This window comes from Cryptomeria japonica, chromosome 10, assembly GCF_030272615.1.
Source record: "Cryptomeria japonica chromosome 10, Sugi_1.0, whole genome shotgun sequence".
Taxonomy (NCBI): Eukaryota; Viridiplantae; Streptophyta; class Pinopsida; order Cupressales; family Cupressaceae; genus Cryptomeria; species Cryptomeria japonica.
In genome coordinates, this window is record NC_081414.1 from 357,212,194 (window position 1) to 357,236,605 (window position 24,412).

General features: G+C 35.3%; 1 protein-coding gene across 1 annotated transcript; it reads right to left on the reverse strand.

The window, feature by feature from the left end:
- Positions 1–2,962: 2,962 nt before the first annotated feature.
- On the reverse strand, positions 2,963–22,647 carry LOC131042786 (NAC domain-containing protein 26-like). Its single transcript, XM_059212490.1, has 5 exons — positions 22,485–22,647; positions 22,138–22,385; positions 21,888–21,993; positions 3,174–3,425; positions 2,963–3,033 (listed from the first exon to the last, which is right to left on the reverse strand). The coding sequence occupies exons 1-5, from the start codon at positions 22,645–22,647 to the stop codon at positions 2,963–2,965; spliced, it is 840 nt and encodes a 279-aa protein (XP_059068473.1).
- Positions 22,648–24,412: the final 1,765 nt, after the last annotated feature.

The window sequence follows — 24,412 nt, forward strand, 5'->3', positions numbered from 1 at the left end:
GGATACATGTGTTCCTTGACTGGATACCTGCGAGCTGGGAGTCAGGAACATATTGTAGTTCATACCACATGGCAACCAAATGTATCCATAAATATATATATCCATTATTTTTTGGCCAATTACATTTGTGGATACATGTTGTAGTCCGAAGTGGTGCAAAAAAGCACTTTTTGGTTAATTACCATTCATTAGGTGAAGCTGCGAAACAACTATACCATGTTTGAATTATACATTTATATGTCTTTTTTGTATCATGCAAACATATGTGTATACATATATATCTATTACTATGGTGGAATGCAAACATATGTATAGGTGTGTTTTCTAGGTGATACCTTCCTCACATGGTAGTTAGCTTACAAAATATGTTAGCCTTCTACTAATTGCTTATTTTTCTGGTTCATGTGTGGGCAACATCTGTTTGCTAGCCAATAATAGCACAACTTCAACAATGTTCTTTGTACTTGTGTTGAGGTTGTATACTGTCACCCATGTCCTCTATAGATGCCTTGGTCGGTGATGTTGAAAACCTGCCCTTCATCTGCATACAAATTTAGATGCTTCAAGGTGTGTCCTCTACTCTTTGCCACTATCTTTGTCATTTCACCCATACCCAGATGAAGTTGACATTTCATTTTGGGTTTGCATTCTTTGTGCTGTTCTAAAGCTTACTTATTTCTTCATAATCATTTAGGGCATAAACATAAAATATACCAAAATTGATAACATATTTATTAATTAATATCCAAAATTAACCTATTATAATAAAAAGAACCGCTAATAGAAATAAAAGGGATCCACTTAGAGATTTAATGATAATTGTTGCCCCACATTTATCATTAAATGATTTGTAGGAAAAAATATAAAATTTCTCCACATTATTTTGAGGGCACATTAAAGTTGGATGCCTACTATTTTAGCCTCTTAAAAGATGATAAATATATTTAGGTTCTATTATTACAAATTGACCTAAGAATATACTTAAAATAATGTTTTCCATCCCTTTGTCATTCCAACTAATGTACAATTTATACTTGAATTTATAAATAGAGAGTGATGTGGACAAATTTTACTTTTATTCATCTAATCTAAACATCTAGGTATTTTTCCTTCCTTACCCTTATTTTTATTAATATCCACAAACCACTCATGTAAGTTATCTAATTAATGACGATGATTGTTAGAATTATTTAATGTATAGTATGCAGATAATCTTTGTTCACCTACATATACTTTCATATTAGACACACGAGATGATATGTACCATGCAAATGATAGGGATATAATGAGGGAAAAATAGAGAGATATAGAGTGATAGGGAGAGGGAGATGGAGAGAAGAGAGAGATAAGAAGAGATATAGATGGTGAGACAGAGTGGTAGAGAGATAGAGATAGAAGGAGGTACAAAGAGGGAGATATAGATGTAGAGAGATGGATAAGTGATAAATAAACAAAGAGAAGTAGAGATAGACAAGAGATATAAAAAGAGGAAGTAATAGGGAGAGAGGGATAGAAAAGAGAGAGAGATATATAAATTGGGAAAAGTAGAGGGGGTGAGAGTGAAAGCGAGAGAGATAAGTATATAGAGAGGGATATATGGAAGAGGGAAGGGAGAGGGAAAGGGAGAGGGAAAGGGAGAGATAGAAATAGATGTAGAAGGAAGCAATAAGAGAGAGGGATATGGAGAGATAGTAAGATAGAGAGAGATAAAGTGAAATAAGATAGATAACTAGATAAAGTGAAAGAAGATAGATAACTAGATAAAGGGAGAGGGAGGTATGGAGATATAGTAAGAATAATATATAAAAAGTGATATAGAGAGGTATAAAGAGAGGGATATATAGAAAGACAATGTTGGAGAGAGAGAGAGAGAGAGAGAGAGAGAGAGAGAGAGAGAGAGAGAGAGAGAGAGAGAGAGAGAGAGAGAGAGAGAGAGAGAGATAGATAGATTTATATCTCCATCTTTCTCATTATTTCTCAATGTCTCTTCTTCTCTAAATAAATACTAAAAATATATTTTAAAATTAATACAAAATATAAAAAACAATAATTTATATTATATTAAATACTGTATATAATTATAAATATAAATTATATTATATATTTAAATATAAAATAGTTAACAAAACAATATTTTATAATATAATTAATTTAAATAATGGTATATTTAAAGAAGTATATATATATATATATGTGTGTGTGTGTGTGTGTGTGCATATATATAAAGATTAAACATATATTATATGTTAAAAAATGGATTTATTAGAAATATTTTATATTAAAAACTGAATTATTTTACTCATAATTTAATTGTTCAACTAAAAAATATTACATTTAACACATACGGTTAGATTTAAAAATCAAAACTATCTTACCAATCTTTATCCTATGACAATGTTTAAAATTCCTAAAACAAGGAAACATGAGACAATATTTAACATTATTATTCAATATGAAAATTTGTAGGCAAACCATAAGAAAAGAAGGAAAAAAAATGAAGATGTGGAATATTAAGACATAAAATGAAAGTAGAATGTGAAGAACGTAGGCATTTCCACAAAGCCATTGGCCAGTCTGAAATAAAGAAAAAGTGATACAATATTTTTATTTAAGCTCCGTACAGGGTGCATAGTAAGCTATTAATTGGGAAGGGTTCTTGACAATCATGGTGACCAAAATATGAAATGGCAATTTCGAGCTCAGATGACTGAATATTGGATGGAAATATGGATAAGGCTACTTATAAAAAGATAATATAACATGGCTCTCCTCAAGTATTGTATATTTTGGAGATGGTGACACATGTTTTCTATCATTCTCTTCTTCCTCTTCCTCCTCTTCCTCTTCCTCCTCCTCTTCCTCTTCTTCCTCCTCTTCCTCTTCCTCTAATTCCTCCACTTGATCTTTTGCTACGTCTCTGGATTCACTTGAACCTTTCTCCAATGCTGCTGCTTCCTCATTATCACGATATTTTCTTTTCCTCTGAACTGTAATTTCCCTCCTGAAGACATGGCAAAGGACCCATGCCACCTCCTGCACAAAAATGTAAAAGCTTAATAATGGAACAAAACTAAAGTGTCTCTTTCACGAGACCAACTAGAGTTGAAGTATGAATGTAATGAAGGATTTCCGTTTAAAGCATATTTATAAAAGTGAAAAAACTTTGAATTTACTTGCTTGAGAAGTTTCAAGTCTGTATTCATGCATGATCCACTCTGATATTTGTGCATTGTGAGAACGCCCTTTGTGCCAGAAGACTAGAGTCTTTCTCCTTCCAATCAGATCATGATCAGTATTCGAGTGTATTTCCTTCTCATGCCCTGTGTCCCTCCACCGACCACCTATTGTGCATCTATTTATGCGACTGCCTTTCTTATTATTCTTGTTGAACAAGTACCATTCTCTACTCTCTTCCCCACATATCTCTGTAAATCGACATTAAAACACCAAAATCAAATAAGAATATTGTTGTTTTGCAAGGCTTAGTTGAAAATATATTGTAGTGTGTTGGCATAAATTCACCTATCAATCTACAACAAAAAATAATTTCTTAATATAAAGAATATTAATGGTACATATTTCATCCTTTATTTACTAGTGATGAACTTACAACAAAAATAGATGAAAAAATATAACATATATGACATACCTTAACATTCGTGAGATTGTTGTGCTGGATAAACCATTCATAACTTTCAAGTTCAACACCAACAATACAATAGAGAAAAGAGTTGTTTGGGAGCCTTCATAAAGGGGCTTGTATGCCTTCTCAAGTACAGGTAAATCATGAACATCATCAAAGTCATTTTGATTTGTTGGTCCAGTTTTCCGTTGCATCAAAAAGACTGATTTGTTAACGCTTGATACAAATTGTAGAGAAATGGATCACATGGGAGGCAGTCAATCCCTTGTCATGAATCTCGAGGGGAGCGCTAACCATTTTTCCAACAATCTCTCGCTCAACATTATCATAGGGGATTTGAACCCATGACACAATGCTTTGATACCATTTGTTGGCCCAGCTTGCCATTGCGTCAAAAAATTGATATGTCAATGCTTGATACAAACTGTAGAGATTTGGATCACACAAGAGGCAGTTAGTCTCTTGTCATGAATATTGAGGGGAACACTGACCATTTTGCCCCCCTCAATGTTACTTGAGGGGATTCAAACTCGTGACCCAATGCTTTGATACCATTTGTTGGCCCAGTTCGTCATTGTGTCAAAAGACCGATCTGTCAATGCTCGATACAAACTATAGAAATATGGATCACATGGGAGGAAGTTAGTCCCTTGACATTAATCCTAAGGGGAGCGCTAACCATTTTTCCAACATGATCATCATGATCAGCTACACTAGTAAATGTTGATAACTTAATGATGAACGAATAGTACCAAACCGGTACTGAGAGGGGGGGGTGAATTAGTACAGGAAAAAACCCAACCTTAAATTGGTTTATCAACTAACACTTATGCACTAACAGACAAACATCAACACCGATCCTTCAACAGAGTTCAATCGGCAAAACCTAGTATAATTGAGACAAGCAAAGACCGGTTGACACTTATCTTCTCATATAATCTAACTCTTCATTCCCATTTCACCCTAATGCATGAACAAGCAATCTACCATCAAAGATGTACATATTACAGCAAGATCAACATGCATCACCACTTAATCAGAAAACAATCATAACATTGCATGAAGAAAGCATCACACATGACACACATATTTTTCACGTGGAAACCCAACTGGGAAAAACCACAGTGGGGATGAATACCCACAAGCTGTTTTTGAACTCTTTAGAAGTCCGCTCTGTTAGAAGCCTTGTCTGGTTAAAGATAGATACAATAGGTTCTATTAGGAACCAATCCTGTTAGGGATCACCCGGTTAAGGGATGGCTACAATACCCGGTTAAGGGTTAAACCCTGTTAAGGGTACCTTTTTAGAGGATTTCAAGAACTCAATAGCTAAAGGATATTAATGACTCAATAAATTTGAGTTACCCTGTTAAAGGATTTTCAACAAGCTGGTTAAGGCTACCCTGTTAGGAGATTTCACAACTGTTGAAGTGGTTAAAGATCAACAGGTATATCAATGACCTGATAATTGCACTCCATGCCAATGCAGATCTGCTTAAGCTCCTCTTCACCTTCTGCACTTACACTCTACAGATATGACTTCTCTCCTCTGGTCTGGCAAGAATCACATATCTCTTCTCTTAGATACACACACACAACTTTTTCCAACAACCTCTGAAAGAATCACAACATCAACCTTATAGGACAATAGACAGGTCGGTAGCATAAACCTTAAACCCTAAACCTGTTAGGTTAAGCAATTCAAATGGTTCAATCCTAACCGTTGAACATACTGCATTAAATGCAACAGATCTTGAATAAATCTCAAGACATTCTCCATCATTCATTATCCACCAATTTCATGGCGGTTGATAATCCATCATGCGTTTTCACCATTTACAAACTTCGCACATTCCCGAGGTAGATAGGGATAGTCTTCTTCATGCAAGATCCTTCACGCGCACAAGGTTGACGTGGCAACACAATCTGTTCTTTGTTATACTACTAACTCATCACACAAAGATCACCGATTGAGTCACATAGGCTTGAGGTACTCTAACTGGAAATCTTGAAGTGGAAACTACCTACCAACCAGTAGTCATACAATGCTTCCATGTGCCGGTTCCCATGACTACATGCCGGTTCACCTTGAACAAATATACCACTTTACTTTGGCATATATACTGGTTCTCACATATGCTAGTTCTCTCTTCATATCACATATTGACATCAATGACAACATATAATATCATTATGTCCTCATACTGGTTCACATGATGCCAACAATCTCCCCCTTTGACATTGATGGTAATATACAAAGATATCTCTCTGCTAACTCATCTTCTCCCCAATTTCTGCAGATATCTTTTTCGCTACACTTCTTCTCCCCCTTTGACAACAATGCCAAAGTGGAGGCACAAACATCCCTGTTCCATTATGCTACTCCCCCTAAGGAGTAGCATCCTTCAACACATCAATCAACAAAAAAAATTTGACTATGAAATACCTGATTGATGTGGAACAAATACTTTTAATTTACCTCCTAAAGGGGCAGTACCCCCAATTCACCTCTTAAATACACAAATGTAGTATTTGGGAGATGCTTGGTGAATATGTCTGCTAACTGCTCCTTACTGGAAACATGTTCTAGTGAAATCTCTTTATTCTGAACCTTTTCCCTCAAGAAATGATACTTAAACTCAAAATGCTTGGTTCTAGAATGTAAAACCGGATTCTTTGAAATATTGATAGCACTTGTGTTATCACAGAATATACTTACCGGTTCAGATACAGGGATTTTGAAGCCATCTAATACATGCTTCATCCAGATTGTCTGAGTACAGTTCATGAAAGCTGCAACATACTCTGCTTCTGCTGTAGACTGAGAGATACAACTCTGCTTCTTACTCATTCATGAGACCAGTCTACCATCGAGAAAGAATGCACCACCGGTTGTGCTTTTCTGATCATCCACATTACCTGCCCAATTAGCATCTGTGAATACTTTCAGGTTGAAATCATTATTGTATGGGTACCACAATCCATAGTCAACTGTTCCCTTCAGATACCTAAGAATCTGCTTGACTACAACCAAGTGGGATTCTCTTGGACTTTTCTGGAACCTTGTAGTAATTCCAACTGCATGTGCAATATCTGGTCTGCTATGCACTACATAATGCAACTTACCAATCATTGATCGGTATTCCTTCTCATCAACCAATGTAGAATCATCCTCTTTTGATAATTTGCAATCGGTCACCATCGGTGTGCCAACTGGTTTGCTATCTTCCATGCCAAAGGTCTTCAACACCTCTTTGACATATTTGGACTGAGTGATAAAGATTTCATCTTTCATCTGCTGGATCTGCAGTCTAATGAAGAACTTAATCTCCCCTATGAGTGACATCTCAAACTCTTCCTTCATCTCATCAGCAAACTCATGACTCATCTTGTCATCTCCACCAAAGATAATGTCATCAACAAAAACCTCACAGATCAAGATCTGATCTCCTTCAGATTTCAAGTAGATATTGCTATCTTCACTTGTTCTCTCAAATCCAATCTTCACAAGATGGGAATGTAGATGTTCATACCATGCTCTAGGTGCCTGCTTTAGACCATATAAGGCTTTATGTAGCCTGCACACCATATCACTGTCTTTAGATAGGGAAAAACCATCTGGTTGCTCTATATACACCTCCTCTTCAAGTACACCATTTAGAAATGCAGATTTTACATCCATTTGATATACCTTGAATCCTTTAAAAGCTGCATATGCAAGAAGCATACGAACTCCTTCCAATCTGGCTATAGGAGCAAAGGTTTCTCCATAGTCTTCTCCTTCTTCTTAAGTATATCCTTTGCACACCAATCTGGCTTTGTTCCTAATCACTGTGCCATCCTCATTCAGCTTGTTCCTGAACACCCATTTGGTGCCAATGAAATTTTTATGCTCCGGTCTAGGTACCAAGGACCATGTACCATTTTTCTCTATCTAGTCAAGTTCCTCTTCCATTGCCTTGATCCAGTATTCATCTTTATGAGCCTCTTTGAATGATTTAGGCTCAAATTCAGAGATCATACATGAGTTTTCTCTAATCTTTCTTCTTGTAAGGATTCCTGCATCCTTATCTCCTATGATCTACTTAGGCTCATGATTCAACTTGACATACTGAAGAATAGTCTTGACAGGTTCTTCTTGCTTTTCCTCTTCATCCTCATCTTCATCAGTATCAACATTCACTGGTTCAGGAACATTGTTTCTGGTACTTGGTTGACTGACAACTGGCTCCCAAAAGGTTGCAACCGGTTCATTCACAACTTGCTCACTGCCAGTTTCCTCTGGTTTCTCAGAGGTTTCATCAACTCTCACATTGATACTTTCCATAATTCTCTGAGTCCTATTGTTGAAACACTTGAGAGCTTTACTCTTGGTGGAATATCCTAGGAATATTCCCTCATCACATTTAGCTTCAAACTTGCCCTGATGTTCACTCCTCTTGATGTAACATTTGCTACCAAATACTCTAAAGTAGCTAACCATAGGTGTCTTACCGGTCCAATACTCATAAGGAGTTTTATCCTTACCTTTCTTGATGAGTACCCGATTCATTGTGTAGACTACAGTGCTTACCGCTTCTCTCCAAAAGGTGTGAGCTACCTTTCCTTGAATCAACATGGTTCTAGCTACTTCAACCACAGTCCGGTTATTCCTCTCTGCTAGGCCATTTTGCTGTGGAGTCTGGGGGGCAGATAGTTGCCTCTTGATGCCAAATTCTTCACAATACTTGTTGAATTCACCGGAAGTGAATTCCTCTCCTTGATCAGTTCTGAGGCACTTGATCCTTTTACCACTTTCCTTCTCCACTAATGCTTTGAAAGCTTTGAACTTCACAAAGGCTTCAGACTTGTCTTTCAAGAATGTGACCCACATCATTCTTGAGTAGTCATCAGTGAGAATCATGAAGTACCTATCACCCTGCACACTTCTAGTTTTCATAGGACCACACAAATCAGTATGCACAAGATCAAGCAAGTTGTCAGCAGTGAAAGATTTACCTTTAAAGGTTGAGGAAGACATTTTCCCCAATTGACACTCTCTGCACAAGGTATTATCTAGTTTGCTTAGCACCGACAACCCTCTAACTGCCTTGATCTTACTAGCCTTCACAATGTTATCAAAGTTTACATGGCAGAGTCTCCTATGCCATAGCCAACTATCATCAAATTTAGCCATAAGACATGTACTTATATTTTCATTAAGATGAAATAGGTTACCTTTGATCTATATGTTGGTGGCCACCAATTCACCATCTTTTCTTTTGATTCTGCAGACTCCATTCTTGAAATCCAGAGTGAGGCCACTGTCATTCAGCTGGGCAACACTCTGAAGGTTGTGTCTAAGACCATCAACCCAATAGACATTGTCAGCACTACTCTTTCCATTAAGAGAGATGGACCCTTTTCCTTTAACCATACATGGTGCATCATTGTCAAAACGAACCACACCACCATCATACTCTTCCAAGGACAGAAACTTGCTTCGGTCACCAATCATATGTTGAGAGCAACCACTGTCAATAATCCACTCATTGGAATTATCAAAGTGGGAGACAAGAGCCTTCTTGTCTAACACATCTTCCTTTACAACAACAAACACAATGTCTTCATTCTCTTCATCTTCTGATTCCTCATCTGTGACACCTTCATCAACTGCAACAAAACAATTTCTCTGGTTTCCTCCTTTGAATTTCCTGAATCTTTCCAGTTTGTCCTTGTTGTCACTATTAGGACAGTTCATAGCAACATGTCCTATCTGGTTACATGAAAAACATTTCAAAGGGAGCTTACCTCTGTATTTACTGGTTCCTTTTGGAAGTTTCCTGGCAAGAAGAGCTTCAAATTCCATCAGAAACTCCTCATCATCCATTACTCTGCTCTGTCTATGTTCACCACTAGTGCTTGCTTCTTTTCCTTTCTTGGATGGTACAACAGAAGCTCTAAAAGCTGATTCAGTCTTTTGAACACTGCCATCAAAACTATCTAGCTCATAGGTTGTCAACTTTGCTATGATGGAGTCCAAGGATACCTTAGTCTTGTCTATTGATCTCAGCTCCTGAATAGCAGCAACCCTTATTGCATAGACCAACAATAGGGATCTCAGGACTTTGCTTACCACAGTGGAATCTTCCATTTTACCACCTGCACTCTTGATATCTCTGACAATAGTTTTGATTCTAATACCATACTATCAAATGGTTTCACCTTCAACCATTCACATGTCTTCAAACTTTCCTCTAAGGCTTTCTTCCTTAGCTTGTTTTACATGCTCATCACCTCCATAGATATTTTCAAGAGCATCCCATACCTCTTTGGGATTCACCTTATCTTGGACATCAATGAACTCAATATCAGATAAACTACTGATTAGGGCTTCCATGACTTGCCCATTCTTCTGTATCTCTCTCTTTTGATCATCGGTGAGAGTACCGATAGGGGAAACATAGGGATTCTCAACATAGCTCCAATGTTGAGCACCCATGCTTCTAATGTATATCTTCATTATGTCTTTCCATATACTGAAATTTTCTTTGTTAAACTTTGGACCTTCCCTCTTCATCACAACAGGATCTTTCCCTCAAACGGTTAAGCTTACAACACAGAGGACCTAGAGGATGCTCTGATACCAATTGATAACTTAATGATGAATGAATAGTACCAAATTGGTACTGAGAGGGGTGTGAATCAGTACAGGCAAAAACCCAACCTTAAACCAGTTTGTCAACTAACACTTATGCACTGACAGACAAACAACATCACCGGTCCTTCAACAGAGTTCAACCAGCAAAACCCAGTATAACTGAGACAAGCAAAGACCGGTTGACACTTATCTTCTCATATAATCTAACTCTTCATTCCCATTTCACCCTAATGCATGAATAGGAAATCTACCATCAAAGATGTACATATTACAGCAAAATCAACATGCATCACCACTTAATCAGAAAACAATCATAACATCACATGAAGAAAGCATCACACATGACACACATATTTTTCATGTGGAAACCCAACTGGGAAAAACCACGGTGGGGATGAATACCCACAAGCTGTTTTTGAACTCTTTAGAAGTCCACTCTGTTAGAAGCCTTGTCTGGTTAAAGACATATACAATAGGTTCTGTTAGGAACCAATCTTGTTAGGGATCACCCAGTTAAGGGATGGCTACAATACCCGATTAAGAGTTAAACCCTGTTAAGGGTACCTTGTTAGAGGATTTCAAGAACTCAATAGCTAAAGGATATCAATGACTCAGTAATTTTGAGTTACCCTGTTAAAGGATTTTCAACAAGCTGGTTAAGGCTACCCTGTTAGGGGATTTCACAACTGTTGAAGTGGTTAAAGATCAATAGGTATATCAATGACCTGATAATAGCACTCAATGCCAATGCAGATCTGCTTAAGCTCCTTTTCACCTTCTGCACTTACACTCTACAGATATGACTTCTCTCCTTTGGTTTGGCAAGAATTATGTATCTCTTCTCTTAGATACACACACACAACTTTTGCCAACAACCTCTGAAAGAATCACAACATCGACCTTATAGGACAACAGACAGGTCGGTAGCATAAACCTTAAACCCTAAACCTATTAGGTTAAGCAATTCAAACAGTTCAATCCTGACCATTGAACATACTGCATTAAATGCAACAGATCTTGAATAAATCTCAAGACATTCTCCATCATTCATTATCCACTGATTTCATGGTGGCTGATAATCCATCATGCGTTTTCACCATTTACAAACTTCGCACATTCCCGAGGTAGATAGGGATAGTCTTCTTCATGCAAGATCCTTCACACGCACAAGGATGACATGGCAACATGATCTGTTCTTTGTTATACTGCTAACTCATCACACAAAGGTCACCGATTGAGTCACACAAGCTTGAGGTACTCCAACCGGAAATTCTGAAGTGGAAACTACCTACCAACTGGTAGTCATACAATGCTTCCATGTGTCGGTTCCCATGACTACATGCCTGTTCACCTTGAACAAACATACCACTTTATTTGCATATATACCGGTTCTCACATATGTCGGTTCTCTCTTCATATCACATATTGACATCAATGACAACATACAATATCATTATGTCCTCATACCAGTTCACATGATGCCAACAAATGTGTCATAGATCAATGTATTTGTACCATCATCTTCAACCGTATTTTTTGGTGCACAATAATATTCTTCCGTAGGATCATTAACTTCATCTTCGATATTCACAATACCATGTTCCTCCACTTACAAAATCACATTCTTCGAGCCATGATAATCCATATCATGTGCCCTAGGGAACCCCAAAACCATGATCACGATCAAGTGATTTTGTGTATATATAAAAAATTATTAAAATGATATAATATTTACAAATTCAATCAATATAAAGACATATGATGAACATCTTACCAATGGACGATAATCATGGCCCCCTTCAATGTGACCATGATGTCTACAACGTTTCTCAGTTGTTGTGATTAAAAGTCTTCTCGTCTTTAAGCCCTTGCAATTATTACAAGGACAATAACATTTCCCATCACTCTTTCTTTTCAATCTATCACACAATCTAGCAATTGTCTCTTCATTTTGTTCTGAAATAATATTATCTGACATGATTTTTCTTTACCAAGCTCCCAAGTATATGCAAATTTGATTACAATGGATCAATTTGAAGGGTCAGCCACATAAGTGGATACATTTAATTTGACAAAGGGTAAAAGAATCTCAAAGGTCTAAATCCCCAAATAAGAGTCCACAATCCCTTACACGGTTAGTTATAAATTCTTTTTGACAAGCATTATCCGCATTGGGTCACAATTATAGATAAATTTTATTTATCAATTTTATTTATCAAAAAACATTCATCGGAACCCCAACGAATGATAACCATATACCCGTCAGCCCACAAATGAAGGTAGTGCTAAACATATACCTGTCAGACCATAAATTTAAGAGAATGTCTAAATAGAAAATAAAATCACAAAGCATCGCAATTTTGACGAATATCGTGTAGAAATGAAAAATAAATAAAAAAATCTCACAGGTACTTGATGATATAAATAATTATTGGACTTTTGTCGGAAAGTTTCATTGAATTTTGCAGTCAAATGAGTTAGTGAAGAGATTAGGATATCTATCCTATGCAATTGAGGGGGAATTGTATTATTTGTAGGCTATTAAGGTTGAGTTATTCTAATATTTGTGGGTGGAAGAGAGAGACTAGAGATCCCATCCCTAGAAAAGTGCTTAAAAAATCTTAGATTCCATTGAAACCCCAATCAAGGAGTCTCAAAAACTTGTCGAATAGAACTTTAGGGGAAGATTGTGGCTTTGGAGGAGGATATTAGGTTGGGCAATGCTGACTCTCAAAAGTCTTCTTTAGCAATGGTTGTGTGGAGTAATCCAAAATCCTTGGTAGAGGTTGTTGTTTGTGGGTGAGTATTTGATGGTACCAATAAAGGTAGGAGTTCTCAAAATCAAAAAGGCCCCATGAATCTCAATCCCTCCCTTATGGATCCATTGATTGAGGAAGGGGAGATTGTTGCATCTAGAGAACCCCAAAGATTACCCAACACAACATTCATTGAGGAAAACATTTTTGAAGAAGCCTATGACATGGTGGATAACATTATAATTGAAAAGGAAGCGATGGAGACAAATAATGTCCAAGATCTTTGGAGAAAAGGGGATTGCAAGAACCAAACATTAGACATAGATGAGGAAGAATTGTTGACCAATGAAAAATTATCCTTCTTTGGCAATATTTTAGAATTAGAAGGGTCCTCCTAGGTAGAAATGGTGGATATGAGGCTAGGAATATGCTAGATTCTAGCTACCAAATTTGAACCTTATTGTGCACTTCAGAAATCAAGGGGAAGAAGATTAAATAAAACAAAGAGAGATTTGGATGTTGAGTCTGATGGGAAAACCAAAATTTTATGGGCACTTAGATTAGAAGGGGGATCCTTTTCCCTTGCAGCCATGAGGCTCATTTCAAGGAATGTTAGGGGCCTCAATGCCCCTAAAAAGCAACACTTGGTTAGGCAGAAGTTGATAGAAAGTCAAGGGTCCATTATTATGTTACAAGAAACCAAAATGACAGTAGGGGAATTTGATCTTCTTAAGAGGAAATTGAAGAAATGGGAAGGGATTGTCGCTATAGCTCAGCCTAAAGAGATCTAGCCATTTTTTAGAATTTGAGAGATATTGTGGCATAATTCATCAGTAGTAGTAATCACTAGATTGGGTGTAGGGCTAAGAGTATGAATTTGGCTTTATATTTTGCATTCATCAATGTCTATGGTCCAAACAATTACATAAAAAAGGGAATTTTGGCAGGAACTTAATAGATTCACTTTGAATTTGCAAGATCAACATATTATCTATGGAGGGGAATTTAATGCCATTTTGAATGCCAAGGAGAAGTTTGGTGGTAGATGTCTAGAAAATCAATCTTAGAGAGATTTTGTTGACTGGGTGGATAGAAACCACATGATGGAAGTCCAATTTTCTAACGGTAACTACACTTTGGCTAATAGGAGGATTGACTTCTGCCAAATTACAAAGAAATTAGATAAGTTTCTTTTCCAAGGAGACCTGGCTCTCTTCCCCTTTAATATGGAATGCTAGATTCTTTCTTTCTTAGGATCAAAATATTTCTCGATCAAACTAGAGATTATGGGGGATTGCAAGCCCTTTAGATGTCCTTTTAAATTTGAAAATATATGGATGAGAGATGCTAGTTTCCTCTCTCATTGAAGAGTGGTGGTCAGATTCTACCTTCAATGGCTCCAAAATGTTTATCTTCATTTCAAATTTAACGAGCATCAAATAGAATATTAGGGAGTGAAACAAATCTCAGTTCAAGGATATCTTTGAAGATAAGGACTTAGAAGGGGAGTTCTAGAATAGGTGGGAGAGAATATTATAAAGTTTGGAATGAATGATGGATTATTCATGAAATAGAAATAATTAATGTAGGAATATGAATAAATATTGGCTAGGGAAGAAATATTTTGGAGGCAGAAGCCTAGAGAAACTTGGATCAAGGAAGGGGACAATAACACCAAGTTAATCCACAATAGTACAAGACAAAGAATGGGAGTGAATTGTATTCATTTCATCAAATCCAATTATGGTACTATTATAGAAGAGTGGGATTCTATTAGAAGGTTGTCAGTTGATTACTTTAAAAATATGTTATCAAATCTCAAAGGCTCTAACTTGTTGGCACAAAGGGACATTCTTCAACACATCCCCAGGTTGGTGAATCTAGAATAAAATGTGATGCTTAATAAGGACCTCTCCTTTGAAGATATCAAGGAAACCCTCTTCCAATTACATCTTGAACATGCCCCATATCTAGATGGTTGGCCTACCAGTTTCTTTCTAAAGTATTGCTCGGACATCATAGGTAAGGAATTGGTTGAAGCCATCAATACATCTTGGCATTTTGGCCACCTATTAAAGGAGGTTAATAACACTTTCATAGCATTGATCCCTTAAAAAGATGAGGTAGTTCAATTGGATGATTATAATCCCATATCCTTATGTAATGTTATTTAGAAAATTATGACTAAAGTCATGGCTAACAAAATGAAACTTATTATCAAGGATATTATCTCAGAAAAGTGGATAGGTTTTGTCTTAGGGAGATCCATTATAGATGGGGTCATCATTGCATAAGAGACTATTCATTACATTCAATCATTTACGGAAGCCCATCATGTTGATCAAACTTGATATTAAAAAGGCATATGATAGAGTTGAATAGATATTCTTGCTTAAGATCATGGAAGCCCTTGATTTCAATAGAAGATCTTACATCTATGTCCCAAGTTTCTCAATATTGGTAAATGGGTCACCTAAAGGAGTCTTCAAATAATCAAGGAGAATTAGGAAGGGGATCCTATGCCACCCCTTTTTTTCATTATAATGGTAGATGCATTGGGAAGACCTTTCACCAATAGTCAACTTCTTGGTTTGATTTCAAGTGTTGAAGTGGCTAGTTCACTTCATTTTCTCACTCATCAACAATTTTTTGATGATACATTTCTATTCGGGATTTCTAAATGTAAGGAGGCCTTCCAATTTAAGAATATATTGAAGATATATGCTAGGGATGCAGTCCAAGAGGTAAACGAAGATACATCTCAAATATTTTTCTTCCATACCCCTACTGCTTTGGAGAGGGAGATTTATCAAATTATAGAATTCAGATGGGCAATTGCCTTGCATCTATTTAGGCATCCCTTTAAGCAAGGGCCTGAGAATCAAAAACCTTAGGGATGATCTTAAATGTAGGATGGGGGATAGGTTGTCATCATGACAAGGGAAATGGATCTCATGTGATGGAAGATTAACTATGCTCAAATCTCTTATCTTAGTTATGCCTATCTATCTGCTATCTTGTATGGCTTTGCTTGATGGGTTCACTAATAAATTGAATCAAATAATGAGGAGATTTTTTGGCAAGGGATGGAAGAGGGAAAAATTCCCTCTTGTGGCTTGGGATAAAGTTTGCAAGGCAAGAACAGATAGAGGTGTTAGGCTTAGAAGTCAAGCAATTCAAAATAAGGCTTTGGGTGCCAAATTGGTGTGGAGGATGTATCAAGAACCCCACAAGAAATGAACTCATATTTGAGGAGTAAGTATCTAGACAATGATTTCCTTGAAGGACTTTTAACAACCAAGGATCCATCGAAGGGTACTAGGATTTGGAACTTCATGTAGAAATGTAAAGATGTCATTACAAAAAAAATTGTCTTCGGATATTCACAATGGGAAGAAGGATTAGTTTCGGGAGGATTATTGGGGAGGGTACCCAATTCTAGATAGTTTGGGATTTGATTTAAAGGTAATTTGAAGGAAATTTTGCAACAATAATAGGGATCAAGCATCTGTGAATATGTGGTGATGGACAACTCTATCAATCCTTTAGGTTGGAATTGGAAACAATTACAAACTTTGGATCAATATGACCAAGAGGCTAGGAGGCTTTCATAGATCTTGAAGGATACAATTTTGATATTTAGAGCATGGGAGGATTTGTTGATTTGGAATGGAGCTAAAGATGGAAAATAATCGATGAAGGTTGGCTATCTGAAGCTTGGTGTTAGGGTTGGTGTGATGATGTCTTTTCCCATTCATCTATGTTGGAATAAATTTTACATGCCTAAAGAAAGCATATTTGCATGGATGACCCTTCAAAAGAAAATTTTGACAACATATAGGTTTTCCAAGATGGGATTTTCAAGACCATCTAGATGTGTCTTATACAAGAATAATCAGGATAATGCATATCACCTTCTCCTTGGTTGTCCTTTTTCCCAGTAGTGCTAGGTCTGGTTGTGTGATAATCTAGGATGGATTAGTGCCTTTCCCAATGATATACTAAAAAATTTTCATTTTTGGCCAAACATTAAGAATAGGACAACGTTCAAATGCATCTAGATTATTGTCCTGACCACTCTATTGTGAGAATTGTGGAAGGAGAATATAATCAGAGGCTATTCCAAGAAAAGGAAATTGCTTTCATGTATTTTCAAAAAGAGGTTGAAGATCTGATTGTAGAAATCATAAATTCAAAGATTCATCTTTTTAGGCCCAAAAATATGGAGTTTATGGAGTGGGATGCTAAAATCAGAGATTGATTTGAAATGGCTTGAAAGTTCCCCTTAGATTTGTGTAGACTCTGGTTGAGGTGATAATCCAAGGGATAGGGTTAAGTGGAATCCCCCCAACTTGGTTGGGTCAAATTAAATTTTGACGATGCTTCGAGGGGAAAGCCAGGGGCCTTTGGGGTTGGTTACATTATTCGAGATTGAAAAGGCGATCTCTTGATTTTAATGTATATCCATCTCCCTATCAGAACAAATAATAAAGTAGACTTCTCTTCTCTAATATTTGTCTTGAGTAAATGTATTGAAATGAAATTTAAAAAAGTTAAAATTGTGGGGGATTTAGCTCTAGCAATTAATGCCATAAGAAATAGAACCACTCCCAATTGGAAATTAAGAGTCTTTTTGGAGAAAGTGATTTCCCTTCTAATTTATTTTGAATTATTTATGGCTTCCATGAAGGCAATGGAGAGACAAACAATTTGGCTTATTTGGTAGTGGATGGTCATGCTAGCGCGATGGTTGGGAAGTGTACTAAATTTGTTTAATGCCTTCACATCCTTTGGCTTTCATATCAAAAGGTTATTTTGCCAAGGCTCTTTAAATGTGCTATATGGATGGATGGCATGGATCAACATCATCAAGGGCTTCAAAGGTGGTTTGAGTTGTCATGATAAATAGAGAGCTGACAACTTGGGTGATGCCTTCATAATTCTTGGTTAGTTAGTGGTTGGTAACACACTTCTTGGTGAAGATTTTAGCATTAGAGAATTGCAGGAGAGAGATCGTAATGGAAAACCCTACCAAATTAAGGAGCAATATGAGGCAAATGACCTTCTTGGGTGTGATCTGATACCTAAGGCTAAAATGCATCACGAAGTTCTCGATCACCATTTTGAGTTTGTTCAATAGTTGAAGAATGAGCCATTAAGATGGTTTTTGGCAAAGATTTTATAGGGAATGAAAACTACTATTGAGTCAATTAAAACATCTCATCAAGGTTTCAAACCTCTCTATTGGACTTGGGAAGAAGGAAGGTTGACACTCTACTCCTACTTCGAGAGGTGTTTTATGAAGATTTGTTGGTTGACAACCTAGACATAGTGGTGTGCATAGAGTTAGGAGTTGGTATTCCATAGGCTAGTGAAATTCATAAGCTCTTTAAGGGGTTTGAACTTGTTATCCACCAACCCTTCATCATGGGATTGAAAAATAGGGCTTTGGGTCATCATAGACATTGGGCAACTATGGGCAATTAAGGTCTTCTCTCCTCCAGGTTTTGTTGTGCCCTATATATTTGGTGAGGTATTGGTGCCTTTTCTTGCTATGACTTGGCCTTTATGTTTGTATAGTTTAGCTTGACATGTTTATTTTATAATCTTTGCGGTCTATTTTATTTTGACACGACCATTTTGGGACCCGTAACTAGGGGTATACGGCGTGTATGTAATGGGGGCTATTTTTGGTGGGGTATAGTCTAGGCCTCAGTTGCCTGGCTTTGGACATAGCAATTTTTATTTCAATGTACTTTTTTGATTTCATGAAATACAAACTTTCCACTTAGCGGTTTACTAATAAGAAAACAAAATGAACATAATTTTATCCTTCTAATCTAAATTTTAAAGAAATATATTTTTAGCATTTATTATAGTAGGAAATAAAATATTAAATTTCCAAGATCTATATTATTAAATTTGAAAATATTAATTGCACAGTATTTTTCATATCAACTGAACATACTGAATGGCTCATTACATAAAATAAATTGGTGAATGCATTGATGTTAATAATTTTTTGAAAAAAAAAAGAGTAAATCCTATGTGACTTAGGATATAGGGCCCTTTCATCCTATACCAATGAGAATAAGAGATAGGCTGAAAAAATAATAAATCATGTGTGTGACAACTTACCTCCTCTAACATCAAATATGACGGGACTAGTGAGTGTTTTAAGAAAGTTGGGGTTGGATTTGAAGGAACTTGTAGTGCTATTAGGTCATACATTTAAATTGAAGAGATTAAGAAAACAAATAAATTTGTAGCAATAAAAAATATAAAATGTTCACAACAAGAGAGAGAGAGAGAGAGAGAGAGAGAGAGAGAGAGAGAGAGAGAGAGAGAGAGGGGGGGGGGGAAGAGGAAGAGGGATATAAATGGAGGGAGAGATAAAGATGGAAAAAGATAGGGAGTCAGAGAGGGAAATATAGAGAGATATAAAATGAGAAGAAGAGAGAGAGGGAGAGAAGAGATATATTAATAGAGATGGAGTGGTAGAGATAGATGGAGGTACAAAGAGGGATATATAGATGTAGGGAGACAAATAAGTGATAAACAAACAAAGAGAACTAGAGATTGTCTTATAGAGATGAAGAGAAGGAGATATAGAAAGAGAAAGGAGGAGAGGTAGAAATAGAGAGATAGATAGAGGATATGGAGGGAGTGAGGGAGGAAGAAATAAGGAAAGATAGAGAGAGGGGAAGATAAAGGAGGGAGGGAGAGAAAGGAAGAGGGATTGGTAGAGGAGGAAGGGGGAGAGAGATAGAGAGGGGGGGAGTACATGTGCATGTATATGGATGAGCTCAATAGATACAAAAGGAGATATATAACAGATAGAGGAGGGAGACAAATAGATAAAGGTGAAGTAGAGAGATATAAAACAAGGGAGTAATAGTGATACATGGATAGAAAGGAGAGATAGAGAGATTGATATAAATTGGGAAAAATAGAGGGGTTGAGAGTAAGAGTGAGAGATATAAATTTATAGATAGGGAGATATGGAAGGAGGAAGGGAGAGGGAGAGATAGAAATGGACGTAGAGGGAAAAAATAAGAGAGGGGGAGATAGTAAGATAGAGAGAGTAGGAGAGATGTGAGCAACCAAGAGAGAGTTAAAGTAAATAAGATAGATAACTAGATAAAGGGAGAGGATGAGATAGAGATATAGTAAGATAAATATATAAGAACTTATATAGAGAGAGGTACAAAGATAGAGATATATAGAAAGAGAATTTTGGAGAGAGAGAGAAAGAGAAGGGAGATGATAAATAAAAGTAATGGAGAGTGAGGGGAGAGAGACAAAGATAGGGAGGGGGATTTAGAGAGTGTGTGTGTGTATGAGAGAGTGAGAAAGAGATATATAGAGATATAACTAGGGATAAACAAGGTGTTTGTGAGTGAGAGAGATATGAAGATAGAGGGAGAGAGAAATATCTATAAATAGATAGAGAGATGAGAGAGAGGGAGATAAATAGAGAGATAATAGAGTAGAGATATAGATTTAGAGGGAGTGATAGAAAGAGAGGTAGAAAGGAGAAATAGGGATAGAAAGCGGCATATATTGAGAGGTAGATATAGTTAGAAAGATAGAGAAGAGAGGGATGGAGATGTAGGGAGAAGTAACAAGATAGATATATGAGAGAGATAGAGCGGAAAATACAAATGAATGGATATAAAAAGAGAGATCTTTATATCTCTATCTTTCTCATTATTTCTCGATATCTCTTCCTCTTTAAATAAATACTTAAAAAATAATAATAATAAATAAAAAATATAATAATTTATATTACATAAAATATTGTATATAATAGTAAATACAAATTCTATTATATATTATAAATGCTATATTTTATAGTATAAATTAATTTAAATAATGCTATATGTAAAGAAGTATAATATATGTGTGTGTATACATATACATATACATATACATATACATACATACATATGGTATATTTTATAATATAATTAATTTAAATAATGGTATATTTAAAGAAGTATATTTATATATGCATATGGACATGCATATTTACATATACATATGTTTGTGTGTGTACATATATATAAAGATTAAACATATATTATATGTTAAAAAATGAATTTATCAGAAATATTGCAATTTTGTATAGATAATCTTATGTGAGAATATAAACAATAATCTAATCCAATGTAATCTTAATTTATATTTAAAAATGTAAACTTAATTGTGAAAGTAAAATTAAACCAAAGACCAACCAAAAAGTTGAAAATTTTATTTTTTATTTCTTATCATAGAAAATGAGTTCTTTTACTCATAACTTAATTGAAACTAGAAAATATTACATTTAGATTTGAAAATCAAAACTATGACAATGTTTAAAATTCCTAAAACAAGGAAACATGAGACAATATTTAACATTATCATTCAATATGAAAATTTGTAGGCAAACCATAAGAAAAGAAGGAAAATAAAAGAAGATGTGGAATATTAAGACATAAAATGGAAGCAGAATGTGAAGAACTTAGGCATTTCCACAAAGCCATTGGCCAGTCTGAAATAAAGAAAAAGTTATCCAATAAGCTATTGATTGCGAGGGTTTCTTGACAGTCACAATGGTGACCACAGAATGGCAACAACACCATTGACAACTCAGATATGCCTACGTCTGATAATAATAGAAAATAATTGCTTTCATTTCACCCTTCTTATGTCCTCTCACCCTTCATAAATTTTGGAGGATGATTTTATATATCCTCTTCCTCTTCTTCCTCTTCTTCTTCTTCCTCTTCTTCCTCCTATTCCACTTCCTCTTCTTCTTCCTCTTCTTCCTCTTCCACTTGATCTTTTGCTACGTCTCTGGATTCACTTGAACCTTTCTCCAATGCTGCTGCTTCCTCATTATCACGATATTTTCTTTTCCTCTGAACTGTAATTTCCCTCCTGAAGACATGGCAAAGGACCCATGCCACCTCCTGCACAAAAATGTAAAAGCTTAATAATGGAACAAAACTAAAGTGTCTCTTTCACGAGACCAACTAGAGTTGAAGTATGAATGTAATGAAGGATTTCCGTTTAATGCATATTTATAAAAGTGAAAAAACTTTGAATTTACTTGCCTGAGGAGTTTCAAGTCTGTATTCATGCATGATCCACTCTGATATTTGTGCATTGTGAGAACGCCCTTTGTGCCAGAAGACTAGAGTCTTTCTCCTTCCAATCAGATCATGATCAGTATTCGAGTGTATTTCCTTCTCATGCCCTGTGTCCCTCCACCGACCACCTGCTGTGCATCTATTTATACGACCGCCTTTCTTATTATTCTTGTTGAACACGTACCATTCTCTACTCTCTTCCCCATATATCTCTGTAAATCGACATTAAAACACCAAAATCGAATAAGAACATATATTGCTGTTATTCAAGGCTTAGTCGAAAATATATTGTAGTGTGTTGTCGTAAATACCTTGGAGATCCCAAGGTTCAATTTTATAGAGATCGATATCCCTGATAAGGTCCATGTCAATCCTTTCTGAGGCAATTCTCTTTTTCAGATAATAATCAAGCAGCTCTTCCTCGGTGGGTCGAAACCTGTAACCTAGAGGCAGGCCGGATATAAGTGCGTTCATTGTGATGAGATGCTCGATATTCCTGCGCACATTGTTATATTGTACTAGTATTAGCCATTAAAACTCTTTTCTACAATGCCAAATATCTGGAGTCGCAGTTTTGCATTATGGTGAGAATCAGAATTAATTTCTACATTTGATAGTCCATTTTAAAATGTCAAGATAGAAATCAAATTGGAAAAATGCCACCTTAGATTTCTGCACAAGCTGTAAATGTGAATTCTCAGGCATTGAATATAAGTATTCAGAGATTCGAACACTGTTCTAACTGTTCTCTCTATAAATTCCTATGCAATTCGGTAAATAAATAATAAAATATAATGAATTTTTAAATAACAATAATGTAACTATTATTATTTTTAACATTAAAAATTAACTACAATAATTAAATTAATTGAAATCAACATTTATTGTAGAATATTTTTTTTCAAAAGAATAAATAAACAAACAAATAAAAGTGATTTATAATAATTATTGTAGTACACTATATAATATTTTATCACTAGTCAAATAATACTCACACACTAAATGTTTCTTCTAATCATTAATTGAATAACACTTGCTAAATTTATATTCTTATATTTTGATAGATAAAAAAAATTATGTACACAATTGACAAGTAAATCACATCTAAATTCAAACAAAATCAAATTCCTATTTTATAGGGATTTGTTTTTGCACAATAGAATAAAATTTGAATTAAAGCACATTTCTAAATTAACATATAATAACTAATCCCCTTTATTTGATTTGATCTCACACAATTAGAAAATAAAATAAAACTTAAATTAAAAATTAAGCTAAATAATACACTAAATACATTAAATGTTATATTTAAAAATAAATACAATAATAAATTTACAAAATTAATAAATATTATATACTACCAGAATAGTAATAGATTACATATTTCCTCATTAACAAATTAAATATATACATTTCAAATATTCATTTTAAAAATACTTGAAGATTAAAAAAGTCACAAAACCAAAATTAGAAATTAATTCTAATAAAAATAAACTAAAATCTAATTAACCTACACATCCAAATTAAGCCTATAAAACTTCCTTTCTCTATCCATTCCTTTTCATTTTTTCTTGTATGTAAGATAAAGAAACATCTATGCAACTTTACAGAGAAGCCATGTATTTACTCAGAATCCTTCTCCATTTTTTTGTGGTTTTTTGATAGATCTCTATTGAAGTTGAAATGGAAAAGTTCCAGGGAAGGTAAGATTTTGGCTATGTTATTTTCTATGAGTGCCTAAGGGTTTGTGAAGCCCATGTTGCAAAATCAATTTGTAATTTTATTTTATTTTTGTTTTTTTTTGTGTATGCAGGATTACAAAGAGAAAACAAAGCTATCTATCTTAAAAAAATAGATTTTTCCCAAAATAATGAATGAGAAAGTGGATCTAAAAATTTCTAGAAGTGCATGTTGCATAATATAGATTTTTTTCTTCTTATTTTTGTTTGTGTATTCAAGATTTACAGAAAGAAATATAAATCTTGAAAAAAAGAAGTCTTTCTACAAATATTATAAGAAAGTTTATTTATCTGTCTAGATCAAAGGGTTTCAAAATGTATGTGGCAAATAGATTTTTCCTAAAAAAAATGAATGAGAAACTTTATTTCGCCAGAGGCGATCTACAATGGGATCGAAGTTGTCGGTAAACACAAAATGCCTTCAAGAAAAGATTGACGGTCTCATGCCTATTTAAATAATCCAAACTGTATATCACTGCCATTAATGATTATGGAACGCC

What these genes read in the sequence shown, in the direction of transcription:
- LOC131042786 (XM_059212490.1), bottom strand. Translation starts at nt 22,647, where the DNA reads ATGAACGCACTTATATCCGGCCTGCCTCTAGGTTACAGGTTTCGACCC. An exon ending in TGAACCTTGGGATCTCCAAG is followed by an intron (nt 22,386 to 22,484) that starts GTATTTACGACA and finishes GTCGATTTACAG; the next exon opens with AGATATATGGGGAAGAGAGT. An exon ending in AGCATTGGAGAAAGGTTCAA is followed by an intron (nt 3,426 to 21,887) that starts GTGAATCCAGAG and finishes GTCGATTTACAG; the next exon opens with AGATATGTGGGGAAGAGAGT.